Source organism: Aythya fuligula, chromosome 8, assembly GCF_009819795.1.
Source record: "Aythya fuligula isolate bAytFul2 chromosome 8, bAytFul2.pri, whole genome shotgun sequence".
Lineage (NCBI taxonomy): Eukaryota > Metazoa > Chordata > Aves > Anseriformes > Anatidae > Aythya > Aythya fuligula.
The window spans coordinates 21,494,232-21,513,918 of record NC_045566.1 but is presented as its reverse complement, the minus strand read 5'-3'; the positions used below and the strand labels follow the sequence as shown (position 1 = coordinate 21,513,918).

At 55.7% G+C, this 19,687-nt stretch overlaps 1 protein-coding gene across 1 annotated transcript; it reads right to left on the bottom strand.

Annotated features, from left to right (window-relative positions):
- Positions 1-1,127: 1,127 nt before the first annotated feature.
- On the bottom strand, positions 1,128-14,499 carry RGSL1 (regulator of G protein signaling like 1). Its single transcript, XM_032192281.1, has 20 exons — positions 14,487-14,499; positions 13,896-13,978; positions 13,572-13,646; positions 13,051-13,180; positions 12,209-12,313; positions 11,757-11,918; positions 10,642-11,582; positions 10,058-10,120; positions 8,316-8,544; positions 8,052-8,165; positions 7,545-7,653; positions 6,369-6,562; positions 5,798-5,915; positions 5,464-5,560; positions 5,177-5,306; positions 4,255-4,435; positions 3,735-3,864; positions 3,101-3,225; positions 2,816-2,928; positions 1,128-1,318 (listed from the first exon to the last, which is right to left on the bottom strand). The coding sequence occupies exons 1-20, from the start codon at positions 14,497-14,499 to the stop codon at positions 1,128-1,130; spliced, it is 3,303 nt and encodes a 1,100-aa protein (XP_032048172.1).
- Positions 14,500-19,687: the final 5,188 nt, after the last annotated feature.

The window sequence follows — 19,687 nt, the reverse complement described above, 5'->3', positions numbered from 1 at the left end:
TATGAAAGGCAAGGCGTGCTAAAGGTCCTGGGCTGGTTCTTCAGTGAAATCATGTCCAAAGTACACTGGGGAATTTTGCAGCTTCCTGGTGGCTCAGCAGAGCCACTCTTCCTTCCCATCAGGCAGGAAAGTGAAGGTGTTCAGTAGGGTTTGGTTAGTGCTTGGGAAAGATAGGTGCACTGGATATTGATAAAAATAATAATGAGAAAGCCAAAATCCCCAATCAGGCATAAGCTGACTTTGGGAGGGGTGAAAAAACAGGCTCTGGTAAGACAGGCACCACCTCACCACCCTGGGGACAGCTGCGCCCTTCCACCTAAATGTACCTCCCACGTTTTTTGGGGAAGACACCAAAGTGTTGTCCTGCTGGACACCCAATGTGATTTATTTAGCTACTGGGTCTCAGCCACAGGCAATGCAGTTTTTTTTTAAAGATAAATGAGGGGAAGGAGGCTGCTGTGTGGCATGGGTGTCTCCTCAGGCGGCAATGTGCCTTGTGGCACATCCCTGCAAGTCACCGCTGGTGCTATGTTATCAGGCAGGCTGGAGGGTGCTCTCAGTTGCTTTATTTTTCTGGTCTTATTGCAGATTAAGTGCAGCCTATGTGGTGTGTCTTGGCTGCTCAGCTTCCTTGGAGCACATCCCTGCCCTGCTCAGCGTGGATAAGGTGCTGGGACATCTGTCCTTCCACCTGAGCCTGCGCAGAGGGGAGAAGCTCTGTATCAGTGGCTGCTGCTGATAGATGCGTGGGTGAATGGTGTTAACGAGGCTGTGCTTAGGGCATGGGGACATTCAGCAACTGGAGACTGTGTGTGTGTGTTACTGGGAGAGACTGCAGCCAGCTGGGGCTGGAAACAGCCCATCCAGGGGCAGCAGCAGCTGCTTTGAGGTGGAGCTGCTGGCACCTGCAGCACAAGCCCAGGGAGGGCAGCGAGGGAGGGAAATGCCTCCTTGCTCTGGGACCCCATCCTTGGTGCTATTGGGGGGTGGGCTGCCCCTGTAGCCACCTACCTGCCCTGCAGGTAGCCCTACAGGCTTGCTGAGTGGGAGATGTTTCTCATGGTGGTTCTCTGAATCTGAGAAAAGCAACAGGCACAAACTCCCCATCATGGCTGAGATGGGGAGCCCTAAAGCTGGGCTCTCACCCCAGCAGCTGGAGCTGCTATGGGGAGCAGGAACCCTCGTGGCACCAGCTCACCCCTCTGCTCCTCCAGCAGCTCCTTTTGCAGCTCCTTTTGCAGCTCCTTTTTCTTCTGGGACTGTGGCAGCAGGATGCGGATCCCTCCCAGGAGGGTGAACATGATGACAACGTGATTGCCTGGGGAAGGAGAAGAGAAATGTCCCCTTGGAGTCCCACCGGGCTTGTGCAGAGCCCGAGGGCAGTGCCGCAGTGACGCCTGGCGACAGGCGGCCAGCCCAGCACCCTCTGTCTGCACAGCAAAGTAATAACCAAAATATGGCAAAAGCCAGACGTGGGCGACGGGAGGGCTCTCCTGGGGATTGCAGGTATCTCGCCTAGCAATTTTAAGGCAGCACACCCAATTTTTCCCAGCAGAAAAGTGAGCTCTGAAGGTCAGCAAAGCAAATCCTTAGATAAAGTTTGTTAAAGTGCGATAAGGTGCAGAAAATGTCCCGAGCAGAAGGTGGCAGAGGCATGAGCGCAGTCAGAAGCAGCAGCTCTCTGGGGGTTGCGTGTCACTTTGCTTCCCTCCTCATCAGCAGCCGGAGCTGGGACAGCTTCTGCCGTGCACCAGGGTGTGCCAGTGCCTATCCCTGCCCCACTGGGCTGAATGGGGGATAGGGCAGGAGAAATGACACACAGCTGAGATGGCACATCTCTCCCCGTGATATTCATCCCTGCAAAGAGGCAGGTGCTCCAGGGAGCTGTGGCTCGGGACAAGAGTTGTCCTGGGGATGTTCCCTGCAAGATCAATGTCAGAGAAGAAAGCACCAGCACAGGGTCTGCGACTCCAGCTCGGCTGCCAAGCTGTAGCTCGAGCACCTGCCTGTTCACATCAAAAAACCTCCAGCCGTGCTGATTTTAACCAGAACTTGACAGTGATAAATTACCGGGAGCAGAACGCTGCGTTGCTGACACCCACTCGGCCGTCAAAGCAAGATTAGGACGTGCCTATTTTGGTTTCCCCTCTAATCAAAAATCAATTAGACAATTTCCAAATGAATATTCAGTCAAGGAGCCAGGCTGTCAGGCAGAGTGACAGCACTTAACAGTGCTTTCTTTGTGTTTTTCACAGTTTAGTGTTTAGTATATTGAAACTAAATAAGTGGATGAGGGTAAAAGATTTTTTTTTTCCCTAGAGATACCCTAGTGAGTGTCACCTCACATCCTCATGAAACCTTTTCTCCTTTCCCAATGTTCAAAGCATCCTCCGTATAATGCCACTAAGCCTGGTGTTTGCCTGCACAGTTCTGGGCAGTCTTTCTTTTTCCTGCTCACATCCGACTCATAACCCAAAAGATTAATTGATTTAATTTCTGCTTTAGCATGTGTATGGGGTATTTTTAATTTGTTTCCTTCAAAAACCAAGACTTATGCAACAGCTCTTTGCTTATTAACTCTCTGCCCCCACTTCTCTAATCCCCAAAGAAATTTCTAAAAACCCACTGGGTGATTTTGACTGGATTCGAGGGGAAGGAATGGCTTTAACAAAGGTCTGCCCCATGTGGTCCTCAAAGCTGGGTGAAGCAGCAGAGCATGCTGTAGGGTGCTGGTGTAGCCCCAGCCTTGGTCAGCTGGCTGTTGGGACAATGAGACAGGGCAAACGTGGAGCAGGGGGACAGGCACTCATCTTACTTGGATTGTAGATGTCAGATACTTCGGAACAGGCTTTTGTACTGGACAACGAGGCTGCCTCCCTCTCCACCTTGGAGACCCGAAAGCTCTTCATCACCTTCCAGTTGCAGAACCTGTGTGAGAAAGGCTGGAGTCAGGGACAGCAAACCCCCAAGCAGATGTCGACAGCTGTGCTCCTGGGGAGGGTCTCGTCTGCATTTTCTTCATGCCAGAGGAGCCAGGTGGCTGGAGAAAGAGGCTGGCACCCGCACAGCCTCTGCCACCTCGGAGGGAGGGGACAGGTACCTCTTCCAGAAGTGTATCAGGATGGGGAGGAGGGTGACCTTGGCCTTGTGGTAGAGGAGGCGGTTCAGCAGCCCCTTGGAAGACAGGGTCCAGATTAGGTCTCTGTCATCTTCAGAGATGTTCACCTGGCCATGGAAGAGACCGTGCTTAGCCAGAGCAGTATGTAGGTTTGTAGCACTCCTGGTGGCACATTCCTCTCCCTAACCCCCCTGGCATTTCATCTGCCTCTAAAAAGAGATGCTACTGAGGTCCTGGCTGACTGTCCTGAATATACGGGTAGAATTCCCCTTGGATTTTTTGGAAAACCGCTGTGCTTTCCAAAGGGAAGATGGGCAGAGCCACAACTACTCAAGGGGAAGAGGTGGGTGCATTGTGGAGGAATATGATGGTGGCTTTGGCCTGTGAAGAATGAAAGGACTGAATTGGATAGCAATACCCATCCTGGTGCTTCAGTCCCATTGCCCATGTAGAGTTTCCCAAGCTCTGGAGCATGTCCTGAAGGTTCAGAGCACGCTTGGCCGGAGCAGACCCAACCCTTGTCTGGTTTCTTCCCTCACGGCTGCAATGGGATGACCTTGAGCAATGATCAGCCAGCAGCCCCTCCAGGCTTCCCGGGTGGGTGCCAGCACCTTACCCGCAGTTTGGGGGGGATGTCGGAGTTCAGGAAGAGCTTGCTGATGATGGCAGCTTTCCTTTTGAGAAAGGCGACTTCCTTTTCTGAGCGCATGTTGTGGGCTGCCAAAGCTTCGGCCGAATCAGCCAGCCTGGAAAACCTGCAAAAGCACGCCCGCAGGTCTTGCTCTGAGACAAGTGCCTTGCTACTAGGCAGGCATGTTCCTGCTCGGCTCCGCATTTACTGGGCCACAAAAACAACATCTAGGAGGTGAGGGACAGCTGAACAGGGTGGGTAACCACCAGCAGGCTCACTGTAGACAGCGAACAGGCTTTGGTCATGCCATGCTGCAGCGTGGTGTCCAGATCCCAGCCTGGCACAGAGGTGCTGAGGGGGTTTTGGGGTGTAAGATGAGCCCCCGGTGTGTGAAGAAGCTGTGGGTGGCTTTGTCCCTTGCCAAGGGACAGGCACCACCCTCAGGGAGGGCCTGGGCCTGAGCCAAGGCAGACTGCTGGCACCTGAGTGCCCATGGAAAGGGCACTTGTTGATCTCCAGATAAAAGCGGAGGTCATCGACGAGGAAGTTGACGGTAATGAGCTGGTTGTCAAAGAGCTGGCGTTTCACCAGAGGCATGTCCTTGTCCTGCAGGGAGCCGCTGGAGACAACATGGGAGTGTAACGTGCTCGTGGTGCTGCTGCTGCGCATCGTGGTGGGGGGCAGGTCTGGGAGAGGGGACAAAATGTTCGGGTCCTGCTTCTCCCGGTGCTGGTTTGAGGCTGGCTGGGCATCTGATGCTATACCTGGCTCCCTCCCCTAACCTTTGCTTGCTTTTCTTGCTCACGAGGAATTTGCTTGAGGGCCTTTCAGCCTATGTGGACTACAGCCTTCCTGCAGCCTGTAGGGCTCCCCAGGGAATTCTGATCCACCCAGTGTGCTTTTCCCTTAGCTCAGTGACCTCCGCCATCCATCTGTCCTCCTTCTTGCACTCACAGAGTGCTTTTGTTCATTGTTTTCATAGGGGGATGGCCACAGGAGGTTAGGTCAAAGTCTGCCTAGCTGTTATCCTGTCTTTGACAGAGGCCACAAGTGGATTGCAAGGGAGAAAGAAAGGTAAAATATCTGTTGCTTCCCCTATATACAATATTCTCCAACTTCCAGACACTTCCGTTTCCAGGGATTTCCTGATCTAGGTGGACTTGGCATCAGAAAACCATCTATGGCATGAATATATTATCTGTGTTGCTTGTGCAGAGTTCTGTGCCTCATCACCCAATATTTCTGCACACAATATTTGGCATCCTGACACTCCTGCGTCACCAGCTCTCTAAATACCTCCAGCAGAGAACAGTTAGGGTTCAGCACGTGGGGATGGGTGAGGAGCCACAGGCTTCCTCCATTCACCTCCCCTAAACCTGGGAGTGTCCTGGGGAGAGAGGAGCGGGGCGGCAGGACTCCAGCCTTACTTTCCTCCTCGTTTTCTCTTTCCTTCCGCAGAAAGCCCTCGAACTCCATGCGGCACTTGTCGTCGTTCATCTCCCGATGGAACTTGCAGATGCTCTTGACGATGTCGTGGATGGTGAACCAGGCACACTTCTGCAGAGATGAGGCACAGCCCGGCTCGGCTGGTGGCACAGCCCTGGGGAGCCAGCCCCTGGCTGTGGGATTTGCTCACAGACAGAGACCATCTCCCCTCTTTCTTTTTTTTCCTAGACAACACCCCAGCCTCCCGGCAGGGAGGCTCTTTCCTTACCAGGCTGTCTGTCGTGAAGTTCCCCATCCTGTGCCGCAAATGAAGGTTAGACTTGGGCGTTTCACTCGGGGGAAACAGGTCCTGGTACTCCTTAAACCTGCCAGATGGGAGACCAGAGAGCATCAGGGGCGGCCAGACACACGAGCAGGGCAGTGGTTTGGTGGCCGGGATGGGGAGCAGCTGAGAGGGGATGGCCCTGAGGTTGGGGTCCCGCAGGACTCCTGGTCCTGGAGGAGGATGGAGAAAAGGGATGGGGGCTGGAAGTGCCTCGGCAGCTGCAGTGACAATTTTGCTGGGGTGAGGGTCTGGCTGGGATTTGGAGCCCAGTTCTCACCATCGTTTTTCCATTGCTTTCTGGACAAAAACCTGGGCTGTCATCAACATGAAAGGTGTGACTACTTCAGCCTCCCTGATTTCTTTGATGATAGAAGAGTGGCAGTCCAGCAGTTCCTCTGGAAGAGACAAGTGGTCACTGTCTGCTGCTAGAAGCTGTCCCTGAGCCACCGTGACAGCTCTTCCTACCCTCCCATCCGCACGTGGCACCCTGTCCCACCTCTGCCTGCCCCAGAATCTGGTCCTCATCTCTTTTCCTTTCTATGCTGTGCTAATTGCATATTTTGGGAGTGAAGCTGGGCCTCCAAGAGCGCCTGAAGGAGGTGGGGTAGGGAAGGGCTATTTCCCCCACTGGGGGAACTGCAGGTTGCAGGTCTTGGCCAGGAGATCCTGCCACAGAGGTAGAGCACCTTCCTAGAAATAAGTGGCAGTGGAAGCCCTCAGCAAACACTGGGCAGGGAAAAAGGAGGATTGGCAAGTCCCTGCAAGAGGATCTAAAATCTGCAGCCAGGTCGGGGAAAAAGAAGCCTTCATCCTGACTGGAGTAAAGTGCAGGGTGGGAGGGTGCCTACCAGCTGGGATGTCACCGTGGAAATAATTTCTGACGATGCTGCTAATGAGGGCGCTCTTGATCTTGGCAGTGGGCTCTGCAACCAGCTTCTCCACGGCCATCCAGAACCGCAGAGGTTGATCTGCGTTGCGCTCCTCGAGGAACTGCCTGAAGTACTGCAGGTGGGCAGGGTTGTGCAGCACCTTCACAAAGTGCCTGCAGGGGAGGAGACACCAGGAGATGTGACCTCTGTGCTGCCTCCCACCTGGAAATTAGCCTGCTTCTCCAACCAGAGGCACCCAAAGAGCTGGAAAAACATGGGTCAGTGGTGCCAGGGGGTTATGAAGCAGATGGGCCAGGAAAGGACTTGGTTTCAGCCTGAAGAGGAGGCTTTTTCTAAGGAGATGATGAAGAGGCAGGACTTAAGGTCTCTGCTGGAGACCTCAGAACCTGCAAATGGAGCAGGACAGCTCTGCAGACACCAGGGGAGGGAGGCAGGTAAGGATGGGACACCCAGAAGGACTGGTGGGAGGAGGAGGAGGTTGTGCTCCCCTACGTATCATTGAAACAGAACTTTGGAAAAGCCACAGCTGGGAGCAGACTGGGATTTGGGTCCTTTACAAGGTTAGCAAGTCCTTGTTTGAAGGTTGGTGGACTGGGTCAAGTGTGTTCATTGTCTAAATGGGGCTCCTGAGACTGACTTTCAAAGTAAATAATAAACGCTGCTCCCAGTCACATCCTGGTTAACATTTATATCCTGATGTGGAGCTGTCAGGGCTCTTGTCTGAAGTACTCCCAGGAGGTGGGACTCCACACGGACATCCTCATGGTCAGTGAGGACAGATTTAAGCGTGGTCACGGTGATTTTAAGTGCTGGTTTGGGGTCTGAGAGCTGCCTAGCTGTAGTGCAGGTGGTGTGCCAGGGAGCAACTGAGGTCAAAGCGCACAAGACGTGAGGAATAAATTCAGGTTATGGGGTTGGGAGAGAAAAAAAGAAACTTCTTTCCTTCTGTCTAGGTCACTCTACACTTCAGACCTATGGGCCACCCATGTTTATATCTGAATGAGCCCAATGACAAATCCAGGAGAAGTGACACTATGGGAAAGCAGTGGGAACAGCCCTGTTTCTTCAAAGACTGTAAATAGCAAAAAATAAGAAAATAAAAAATAACAAAGCCTTGTGCTGCAAAGTGCCAACCTGGGTCTTTTAGTTGGCTTCTCTACCACGGCAGAGGTGACCTTTGTGGCACTCGATTTGGTTTTTCTTCCAGGAGCAGTCCTCTTCTTTTTGTTCTCAGGCTCAGCAGCTGTGGGGACAGAACAGCGTTGGCTCCCTCCTCAGGTGACTGCTAGAGCCTGCTCACAGCTGGCCTCAGGGCAGGGGACCCTGGAGAAGCCCAGGCTGCCTCCAGATCCACCCTGATGGTAGCTGCATGGTGAGCCCAGCTCGGGGACGCTGCATGCTGTAGAAGCCCTTTTCCCTCACATGGTTCAATCTCCTCAGCATCTGCTTCAGAGAAGTGCTCCCAGCCTGGATTAACATCCCGAAAGGCATGCCTTTCATTGGGGTGACACCTCTCTCTCCTTCTGGAGATGTTTTCCTGATGCTGGGAGGCAAACAGGGAAGGTCCCTGCTCCTCTGGTACCCTAAGGGAGTGTTGACTGGGAGCCTGCCCTGCTTCTGCCCTGCTTGGGCTGAACTCACCTGGTGGTGGGCTTTTGGGAGGCGAAATCTCATTATCCTTGCTTGGGCTATCCGCAGGCAGTGGGGCTTTCTCAGCGGCTGGCTCATTTGATGCCACCTTCTGGGAGTCTGCGTCTGGTAGAGAAGAGGGGACAGATCTGGGGTTCGTTCCTGCAGGCTGTGTCAGCCCCTCAGCACGTACCGAGTGCTGTGTTGTGACAGCTTTTTGCCTTTCCCCTTCCCTGTCCCGAACCCATGCTCTCCCTGGGGCGCTGCATTTCTTACCAGCTGTGCTCACGAGATCTGTCTCTGCCTGGCCGGAGCCCCCTTGCTGGAGGTGCCGAGTGGCCCAGGCTCGCCAGTGCTCGGAGGAGAGGCCTTCCAAGTTCCTCGTGCCATGCAAGGCCTGGCTCAGCTTCAAGGATTCGTTTATCCTCTCAGACAGGAGGAAACATTCCTCTTTCCTGACAGGGTGTCCTTGCACCTTGGGCGCTGGGACATCGCCCTGTGGAGACTGCAGCAAGAAGAGCAGAGGGGGCTGGTACAGAGCTCCTCCTGTTGGAGGAGCTGAACCTAGAAGGCCAGCTGAACATTTTTTGGGGTACAAACCTATCCAAGTTAGACCTTGGGAAGAAAATCTGTGTGAGCACAAAGCTCAGCACCAGCTTGGGACCTGTCCATGCTGTTCCTAAGGCTGGAGCTGGGGCAGTGCAGCAGGTCCCTCAGCTCACCCAGGCAACGGCTTGCCAGCCAAAGGCAGCAGCTTTCATAAAGGGGTCAACATCCAGCCAGGAGGGCTGAAAACAGCTCTGGAGGTGTCACAGGCAGACAGGTAAGCTTGTGTGCCTTTTCTGCTGGCTGCTGCCCTGGGACTGGCTCTGGCCAGTGTCCCAGGAGTGCCTCCTGCTATCCCACTGAGACCCTCCTGCAGGTTTTGGCTCCCCACCAGCCTGCAGGACTGGCCGAGCAGCAGGGCCAGACAGGCTGTCTGCTGACCGAGTTGCATGCTGCTGAGAGCAAGCACCAAAAATAACCCCGCCAAGCCCCCGAGCAGCTCCTCTGACACCAGTGCCGCGAGGGCCGGGATGAGTTTGGCTTAGGGGATGGTGCCTGCGGAGAGCACGGCCACGGCACCTGCTGAACTGCTAATTGCTCTCCTGGACCAGGCGTGTGCTCTGAGAGGTAATTTCCTTGACAAGGGATGCTTAGAAACCTGGGCAGCTAATTAACTTACAACCAAGAGCATTTAATGAGCAGGGTCAGGAGCTGACAGCTGCCAACCTACTGCTCCGTAAGAGCTCGGCTCTTGCTGACTGCGGTTCTGACATCTCTGTGAGCCAGGTCTTTGGGGCACTGCCCCTGGAAGCCTGTCCTAATCATTTCTGGGACCAGCTGATGAATTTACATTGCAATCTGGGGAAAATCCTAGTGGTCAGACTGAAGAAGTTAGTTGTGGTAAGCAAAATTGCCTGTGTGGGTTGTGCAAGGGACCCAAACAGGCAGGATGCTCCGAGGTTTCTCTCTGCAAGGCTTCCTGGTGGAAGGCATTGAGAAACATGGGATTTCTGCTGCTGGGAATATGAGTGCTCGTGTGACTCTGCTTTCTTAAAGCACAGCTTTACACAGTGGAAAGAAACACGTGGAAAACTTGAGTGCGGTTGAATCAGAGGCCAAAAGGCTGCACGCCCTCTTCCCCAGTGCTGGCGAGGCACCGCTCGTGCTGGAACAGGGACGTACACATTTGTGGCTGCCCATGAGTCAGATTAATAGCAGTATTTGTTGTGAACCAGGAAAAAAGGGGGAGAATTAATTCCCAGAAGTGTTTTTCGCAACTTGCCACTGGCTTCACCCGTGCTTGCCCTGGATGAGTACTTTTAAATCTCTCCCGGCTTCTGGGCTGGGTCATGGCTCAAAGGCTGACCTGTGGGCTGCCAGGCTTCTCTTCTCCCTCTCACCACCTTTTTCCATCCCCACTGCTGCTTGCACACCCCTTGAGGATGGCCCAGGCCCTCGTGCATCCCCCTTACCATAAACTGGAGGAAGGTCTTGTCTTCATCAGCCAGAAATTTCTCATAGAAAATGCAGAGGACCTGGGGAGGAGCAGAGGTGGCTGCCTCAGCTGTTGCTCATGTTCCCCACCAGAAAGTGGCACCCCATGGGCAGGTTGCACCCCACTGAGATGCCCAGGGGGCTGCACACAGGAGTTGGCCCCTTGGGCTGCTCAGAGATTGCCCAGACGTGCTTGGCTTTGTAAATGTGCTTTAAAAATGTGCTTTAATCCCGTTGTGCTGGAAGCAGTGACTCAGATGCAAAGGGCCGGCCGCTGTCCCGTGATCCCCGTGGCACGTGCATCTAGCCGAGGTCACCAGCTGCTAAATGACTGCTCGGCACAGCAAACCCATGGGGATGCTCCTCTCTGCTGGCCTGGAGTGTCTCGGTCACTGCTTCCAGCAGCACAAGCTGACTCGTGACCATAAGTTCTGTCCTCCCTTGTCTCTCTTCACCTTCGTTTTCCAAATACCTCTCCTTCTAACCATGCCTGCGGTCCTTTCACCAGCCCAGGCTGTGAAGGCCAGCGGTACCTCCCCGCCCGACCGCTGCTGCCCTGTACCTTGCAAATCTCTTTCTGGGCTCTGAATATCCAGGGGGTGAACTCCCCAGAAGCCAGGTGCTCCTGCAGGCCCTGCAGGGTCCTCGCCTCCAGGGGAAGCTGCTGGACGGCGCTCTCCTCCAGGTAGGTCTTGCGTATCCTGTCCGCGATCAAATGGCGCAGGAAGAAGCTGTTTTCTCTGCTGGGGTCCAGCACCGCGGGCAGAAATTCCTCCAGATCATGCCACAGGTCCAGGAGACGAGTCTCCATGGTCTGGCCCTGGCACTTCAAGAAGTCCCTGAAGGGCCGTCCCGCGCAGCTGTCCGCGCTGAGGGCCCAGGGGAGGAGGCGCAGGGTCTTGGCCGGCCTTTTTGGGGTCGGCAGCTTGGCGAGGGGTGTAGAGGAACGCAGGCTAGAGAGGACTTTCTTTTCACAGAGGTCCTCCAGATGGATGGCCAGCTCTGCCTTGGGTCTAGGTCTTTTGGGAGAGGTTGCTCCTCCTTTGCCCCCAAAGGCAGCGCTTGCAGGACCCGGTCCCAAAGCCTCCTTACCCGGCTGCGATCCCTTCACGCTCCCAGCTGGCCCTGGCTGCCTCTCTGGTGTCTGAAAGCTTGTCTTTGCTTCTTGGGTGTCTCTTCCCTCCTTGACAAGAGCCCAGACCTTCTCCTTGGCCTTCTTGCTGCTGTAGGGCCTTGATGGGTCCTGGCTCTTTGTAATGTGCATTGTGAAGAGATCATCCGAAACGCCCAGGGGCTCCTGCATGGTGCCCTGTGCCACCCGCTCCCGGTACTCCTGCAGCAGAGGCCAACACAGCTTCTCTTCTTCCATGCCCATCTTGCACTGGATGAAGAATTTAGGGAGCCAGTAACTCTGAATTATAAACAGGGCTCGTTGCTGCATCTTGACTAGCATCTCCCTCCGGGTGCCGATGGCCCCAGCGTGCCTGACTTTGCGCGATGACCCTGAAATGATGAAGGGGATGATGATGAAGGGGCAGCTCCATCCAGGCCTGGTGGTGCCAGGGGAGATGCCCAGCCAAGCCAAGCTTCTGCTGCCATCCCATCCCCACCTGGGAGCAGCCAGGAACACGCCACCCTCCGAGAAGGTCACCATTTGTCACCAGCTCCTGTCCTTACCAGCCAGGGTGCCGCAGAGGGTGAGGACGCTGGAGCCTTCGCGCAGGTGGGTGGCTTTCAGCCTGTTCATCAGGGCCAGGTAGAGGTCCTGCTGTGCTGCGTCCGACTCATCGAGCCCCAGCAGCCTTTCGGTGCTGAGCCAGAAGTCGGTCAGTTCTTCCCCTATGGATCAGGCAAGAGACTGACGTGAAGGGCTTGGTGTTACTCCGAGAGCCTGCTGGCGAGCAAAGCAGCCCCGTGATTTAAGAGAAAGCTGGGAAGATGCCCTGGATGAAGCGAAACGAAATCGTGGAGAAGATCCAGGGCTGTGCAAGCTGGGCTCTGCTGCTGCTGCCTCATCTTCCAGAGCAGGATCTCACATCCCACCGGTGCTCACCCACACCCCTGGCTCTGTGCCGGCTCCCCTTGGGGCAGCACACCCGCAGTGGGGGCATTTAGCACCCCGTGCCCACCTGCCGTTCCCTGCGTGGAGGCTCGGAAGCGCCACATGCCCTGGCTGCCGCTGATGCACTTCTCCAGCAGCCACCGGTCTGCACTCCGCCAGTTCAGCAGTTTCTCTGTCGGGGAGAGAGAGCAGAGCGCAGAAGCCTTGATAAATCGCTTATTTTTTCTGAAATGAAAGCCTGCATCCCAGCTAACATAGCGTTCTTCCCAGTGGCTTTGCCTCACAGTGATGCTGGGCTGGGGGGGCTCACTTGGGGGCAAACCAAGCACAGTTCCAACTTGGTGCTGTCAGGACAGACCAGGGCATAACCTAGCAGGTTATTTTTTAGGTTTGTGGGGTATTTTGTGGTACTAAGGGATACGGGTTAGTGGCGGGACTTGATAAGCCAGGTTGATGGTTGTGTTTGATCTTGAAGGTCTTTTCCAGCCTGCAGGGTTCTATGATTTTATGACTTTCCCAGTGTAGGATGCCCTGAACGAGGAGCATAACCCGATATGGTGTAAGAGCTCTGTGCGTCCTGCACAGCAGCAAACCCAAAACGCCAGGACCCCTTTCCTGGATCTAAGGCTGCTCTCCAGCCCGGCTTCACCCACGCACTGCTTTTACAAACCCTGCAGCTGCTGCTAAGCAGCTATTCCAGCTCAACCCCACGGAGGCAGCGAGCCTGTACAAACGAGCAGGGCTGAGGGGTGTAAACCTCATTCATTTTATGGAAATCCTGCCTGGGATTTGCTGTGACCCCCCCAAAAAGGGGCGCGTGGTGCCTTTCCAACCCAGTACCATGCTCAGCAGCCACCGGGCGAGAGGAAGCCCCGCTCCCTTTCCTCCGTGCCTGCCACAATGACTCACCTGCTTCCTCCGACCGCACGAAACCCAGGAGCTTCTGGCAGAGGACGAGGTGGAGGCAGAGGCTGGATCTGCAGAAGTGAGGCAGGCGGTGCTTCGCCAGCCAGGCCAGCAAAGCCGGGGGGCTGGCATCCTGCAGCACAACCCCCCAGGAGAGGATCAGGCTGGGAGCGAGGAGCCGGCTCGTGCAGGGGAATTGGGGTGAGTAAGGGGCCCGTGCTATGGGGTTTGCCAGAGAGGGGTGCCAACCCCGTGCAGAGGAGGAAGGGAGATGCTTGTGCTGCAGCCCCTGCCACATCCCTGCTGCCTCTCCCCCTCTCCCCCTGCCTGCTTTCCCAGCGCCCTGCCTTCCCGTGGCTTCTGCTCCCTCCGGGGCTCAAAAGCCAAGTGAAGCCCGGTTTGAAATCACCCCCCCCGGCTGATGAACGACAGCCTCGGCAATGAGGAACCATCCCCTTCCCTGCCCGGCGCCCTTCCTCCCTCCTCCTCGCCCTCCTCTCTCCTCACAGGGGATGTTTTCTCACCAGCTGGCTGGGCAGCTCTGGCCACAGGTCCCACTGCCCCGTGCTGCTGGTGTAAAAGGGCATCTGGCCAAACACCTGCGTGGAAAGGGAGAGCTGGAAGGGATGCAGGGTGGTGGGGAAGCCCAGAGCCCATCCCTGCTGCAGAGAAGGCACCATCTTCCTCTTCATCCCTCCGTCTCCATCACCTCTGAGCCAAGTCCTCAGCTTTTCCTGGCTTGACAACCAAACTATGGTGTCGTCCCAATTTTTCTAACACCGAACCCAAAAGTTCACCTGAGAAAGGCTCAGAAAGGTCCCGGACTTTAGGGGGAGGAGCAGACTTACAGGAAGATTCAGAAACGTGTTGAAAAAGTCGACAAAAACTTCATCTCTCAGCAGCAGCCCCATGTCCGTAGAGGCTATGGTTGCTGTGGGGGGGAGAAGAGAAAGTTGTGAGGGCTTTGTGCTGCCGAAAGGTGGATGGGAACCAAAAGATGAGAAAAGGGAAGAGCTGAGCCAGAACAGCTCCCAGAAAAATGTGATGCTGGGTGGGATTTGTGCACCGGGTTCCCCTTGCATCCCTGTGGCTGCCAGCAGGGCAGTCGGAAAGCACTCAGTCCAGCTGCACGGGGGGGCTGGAAAACTCGAGTGGCCTCTTCCTACACACCAAGGGTTTGTGGTTTGGGGAGGCTGGGCACGAATGCTGTGGCATTTCCTCCAAACTAGCAGGCAGCGTTGGGCTGGAGGCAGGCACCAGCAGCACCCCAGATCCCCCCCCATCCTGAGGAGTTTTAATTCCTTCTGAAAGATCTGGGTGCGAGGGCATGGCTGTATCCCAGGGAGGGCCCAAGCTAAGGGATGCTGCTCTTTCCCCCCCGTGTTGTCCCCTTCGGGGTGTGCTTGGAGTGTCCCAAGCCTCCAGCCAAGGTCACTCACCGGTGGCCGTCATGTTGCTGTATCCCAGGGACACATTCCAGAGTGCCACGCTGCCTGTGACACACTCGTCCCAGCCCCAACCCTCGGGGACACGCGGTGCTCTTGGGGACCACAAGGCACAGCCCCACAGCTTGGGCTTCGCTGCCCCTCAGGGACACGCGGCGTTTTTGGGTGCCAGCCCTGCCAATGCACCGGGGCAATCCCAAAATGATGTCCTTCCCCTCTACCCGATCAGGCACCCGGTCCCGTGCCCGGGTGGTGCCTGACACTTCGTAGGAGACCCCGCTATGGTCGTGTTGGACAGAGCAACCCCATTAGCCATCCGGCATCGGTGGGCTTGGCTCTCAGATCCCCAATTTTGGAGCCCCTCCAAGGAAGAGAAAAATGAAAAAGCACTGAGGTGGCACTCTGGAAGACCACCTGGTCCCGGCAGATCAGCAGGAGCGGGTGGTGGTGGGCAAAAAAAAAAAAAAACAAACCCGAAGGGAGCGAGGGGACTTTGGTGGCCCCCCGGCCACCTCACCAGGTGGCGCTGCCACACCAGGAATGCGACACTGTCCCCAGCGGGGACACGGCCACGAGGAGGGCAGGGGGCTTGTAATGTGCCACATGGTCTTCTTCCCAGGAGGGACACGATGGGGAATGGGGAAAATATGTTAGAGATCGCACCCAGACCGTGCCCGCACGCGTGTCCCCTGGGGAGGCACCGTCCCCTTCCCTCGGTCAGGGCTGGGGGGCTGCAGGGGCACGTCAGCCAAGTGTTGTGGTGAAACCCAGCCCTCCCCAAAATGATGTGGGGAAGGGTGAGCCGTGAGCAGTGTCTGTTTGTTCTGGCAGGTGAGCAGAGGAGACAGCGGTGCCGGGAAAAGCTGCGTGAAGGAGTTTCAGGAGACCTTGGGGAGGAGCAGCGTCCATCACAAATTCGTAAGCGTTGGTGCTGCTAAGCCCGAGAGATGAGGAGGGGGGGTTAGGGATGAGCTGGCACGGCTGTCACACATGACAGGCTCACAAGTCCTTGGGAAAAGGTTGCAGCGGTCAGAAATGTGTATTTTCCAGTTGGTAACTGAACAAATGCCCAGTGAGATCCTCAGAGGCTGGCGGAGCTCTGCTCACGCCGCTCTGGCTCCCGGCTGACCCCAGCAGGACTCTGCAGCTTTCTGCCTGGAAAGGAGCGGGGCCCTGAGCATGACCAGGTCGGCACGGTTACCATGGAAATGCACAGCACCATTTCCACAAAGTCTTTACCTAAAATGAGACAGCGGTGTGGCAGGACGGGGCCTGGCTGAGGGTTTGCTTGGTGCACATGTGGGCACATCAGCTCCGTCCGTCTCATTGCAACGGCGCCTTGCAAAAGGTGTTCGCTTGAGTTGTGTGGCTATTAAAAAAAAAAGGGGGGGGGGAAATTAAAAAAAATATATATTAAGAAAAGAAGAGGGAGATGTGAGGAGAGCCCCGATTTATAAGGGAGCTCACGGAGCAGCTCGGGGCGGCTGCGCTCTTTGTACAAAGATAAGGGCAGGGTTGCAACACCGACCACGTCAGTAGGGCTTCGCTCCTGACCCACCCGGCCCCTGCTACGCCCCGGGGAGCAGCCCACCCTCGGCAGACCTGAGGCCACCTCCACCAGCGCTCCCCAGGCAGCCTCATGTGCCTGTGCTGGCAGAGGGGACGTGGCCAGGGCTCTCGTCCTTGCCCGGCACAAGCTGGCACGGCTCGCTGCCGAGGCAAGGTCCAAGGCTGCCTGGCCACGGGGTCACCAGGACCTCGGTGCCTGTGGGAGCAGCCTGAGCTGCCTCGAGGGCTCACAGCCTCACAAAGCTCCCCGTTGGGTGCTGCAGCACCCCACAGACCCAGGGCGACCCCACACCACTCTGCTCTGCTTTCGGTCTCAGGTCTGCAGCCCCTCCAAGCCGAGAAGCTGCAGCACGGGGCAGCGGTGCAAGCAGCCTGCTGCAGCATCAGGTTTTAAAACCTGCTGGCCATGCACAGAGTGAGATCTGGGGGGAAAACCAGGGTTTTTTTTTCTTTTTTTTTTCTTCCCCTTCCATGCACCTGTTCTCATATAGATAGGTTAGGACACCTCAAAGACCGCATCAGCAACGGGTCAGATCCTTCCGGGCTCGTAGCACCTTAAAACTAATTTCATGAAGTCTCAGTTACGGCAGTTCAGCTCTGATAATTATTTTATTTCTTGAATATATGAGGCTATTTTTTAAAAATGTAATTTTCAGGCTCTGTCTCCTGGCTGTGTACACCTTTTTTTTTTTTGCTTGGCAAGGACACCTCTGGTATTCCCTTATGTTATTTAGAAGTATTTCTGAGCCTGTTGCCATCTGTCTGTGGTTTCCTTGCTCGGGATTTACCGCAGAGGCCGGGCTCTGACCCACTGCACCTGATGGCCCCTGCAGCAAGCTTTGCCTTCGCCTGCCCCTTCTTCAGCTCGAGCAAAACCGCTCGTAATCCTGCACGTGTCTGCTTTCCAGGTGAGGCACGTGCTGGGGCTGGAGGGATGCAGGTCGCCCACGCGGAAGGGGCACAGACAGTATCGCAGCTGCCTTGTATGCACAGCGCCAGGCCCTGATCCGGCCACTGAACGCACTTGGGCAGCGCTTTGAGGATTTCTGCATTCCTTCTCACAAAGCTGCAACGTGTATTAGGCTGAAATTAAGCTGCCAGCCGTGGTTAACGTGGCCCTGACCTAGCTGGGTGCGCATTTAGCAGCATGAACAGCACTAATAAAGAAAGAAAAAAAAAAAAAAAAAGGAAAGAACCGAAAAAAAAATAAGAAAAAGAAAAGAAAAAAAATTGCCAATGCACACTGTGACCAATTTCCAACTGCAAGGGAAAGGCATGCGCTGAGCGCTCCCTGGGATATTCTCCACCCTTGTGCAGAGCAAGGAGAGCCAAGCAATTTCGAGGTCTCAAATCCCCGATCCTGCCTGCCCATAACGTTCTCCTCTTCCAGCTTCCCCTGGCTGCTTTTGAAGGAAGAGCACGTGCTTTGCAGTGCCGTGCCCGGCTCGCCGGAGGCACTGGGCTGCTGCTGAGGGTCTGCATGCAAGGAGGGCAGAGCCTGCAGGTAGGTGCTGGGCTTGCAGCAGGGCGAGCCCTGAGCAGGGAATGCTCCGTGCCCCTTTTGCAAAGAGCCTCCTGGGGATACGGGGCTGAGAAAGGGCCGGAGAGGGAAGTGCGAGCAACCGTGGGGTTGTGCACAAGGCCCTCCTGGCTGCTGCCTTTCCAAGGCCCCTCTTCCCCTAAATGCGTCATCGGTGCCTATTGCAGCTGAGCTGCCTGGGGAGGGAGTTTTTTTTTTTTTTTCCTTTTTTTTTGTTTTTTTTTTTTTTTTGCATCTGCCTCTGCACGTTTTTTTGTTAATCTGCTTTCCCAAATCGCCCTTCCGCGCAGCCCAGGTAATCGCCAGCTCGCTCTGCCTTGGAAAGCCCTCCGGTCGCCACCCCTCGGCTACCCTTGACCCTGGCAGCATCTTCAAAGGGAGCATGGGGCTGCTGCGGAGCCTGCAATGTTTGCTCGCTTATCGGGCGAGCAGCTACCGCCTCCCTGCCCCGGGGGGTTTCGTCAGCCTCCTGCCACCCTCCCGGGGAGACCGCTTGGCCACCGCTGCCCGCACAAGGTCAGTCCCCTGGCGCCGTGGTGAGCTCCCCATCCTCACCGGCTGACCCCTGTTTGAGGGCAACGTGTTGGTTAATTAATTAAGCAGTTGTTCGTCTCGCTGAGGTCTTGGGGTTGTTAACCCGCGGGTAAAGGGTTGCGTTTCCAGCCCCGTGAGTCCCTCTGGGGTGTGCAGGTCTCAGGGATGGTGGTGGCCATGTGGGAGTAGGTCCCTCCAGCAGCCCCCAGCAAGGCTAGGGGAATGATTTGGGAAAGCAGGTGGAGGTGACACGCTGCGGGGACACCTGGCTGGTCCCTGGTCTCACTTGGGTGCGTTTTAGTTCTGTCTTATGTGGGACCATGCAGCACACAGTGGTTTCACTGGGGAGCCTGACAGCGATAGATAAAATTGGGGAATGTCTGAGCTGTTGGGCACAAGGGGAAGATGTTCTTCTCATCCTCCTCCTGCCACTGCAAGAGGCTGGGACATTTTTGGTGCATCAGGCCTCCTTCTAGGATCTAAGCGGTCACAACAAAACAGACCACTCCTCCTCCCTGTGAGACATCTGTATCTTAAAGAAGTGATGAATTTGGATTTCAGAAATGTGTTTGGTGTACATGAAAGACAAATGGGTACCTGTGCTTAGCAGAGCTGGTTTACATGCTCTTGGGGCCAGCCCTTTGCTGTATGGTCTGCAGTGAGCGCTGCCCAAAGGGCCCCCCCTCCAGTCCTGTGCTACCTGGGGCAGCTGGGGAGGGGTCCCTGTCCCCAAATCACAGGGAAATTTCAGTTTCTGCCTTTTTAACCCTCAAATCCCCTCTTTTTTATTATTTTTCCTTTTCCTTGTGGTGTGACAGTGCTGCACTTTAAGGCATTCCCAAACTCATGAGCGTGGAGGATGGGAAAAGAGATGCTGGGCAGCTCCACATCAGAGAGGGCATGTCCCATGCCAGCTGCTTGAGCCTCGAGCATCTTGGTCCCCAACCCTCTTAGGGGGAGATCAGGGACCTCCCTTTGGGTTTGCACCACTGCCTTACAGGCAGAGGGCTATGAAGCCCGGCATGACTGACCCTCAGAGCTCGCCAGGCGCTTTTTCAGCCCTGGCAGTCCCCGCAGGATACGGACCCAGCTGGAGGGAAGTGTCGCGGCGGGCGCATAAAGGTGTTCCCACGGATTAATGGTAGGAAGAGAGAAAAACATGTGCCAGCCGGGGCGAGCCCCTGGAGCTCCTCATTGTCTTCGTCGGGGCTCGCCAGGCGTGCGGAGCGGGGGGCGCTTTGAAGGCCGATGGCAACCCACCCCTGGGAGGTGTCACCTGTTGGCACCGCGCCTCGTCCCGCTCCCCGGCGAGGGGTTTTTGTCTGCCTGGATGCTGATGACAATAAGGGTCACTGGAGCACGCAGCTGGGCCAAGGCGCAGCCCGAGCTGTGCTTCCCTCCGAAAAAAAAAAAAAAAAAAAAAAAAAAAAGGAAAAAGAAAGAACAAAACCCATAACCACAGCGTGCAAGGGGAGGAGGGGAAGGCAGGCGGTAAACAAGCAGCGTGGAGCAGGCAGGGGCCGCTTCTCCCCGGTCTTCTTCCCGGGAGAGG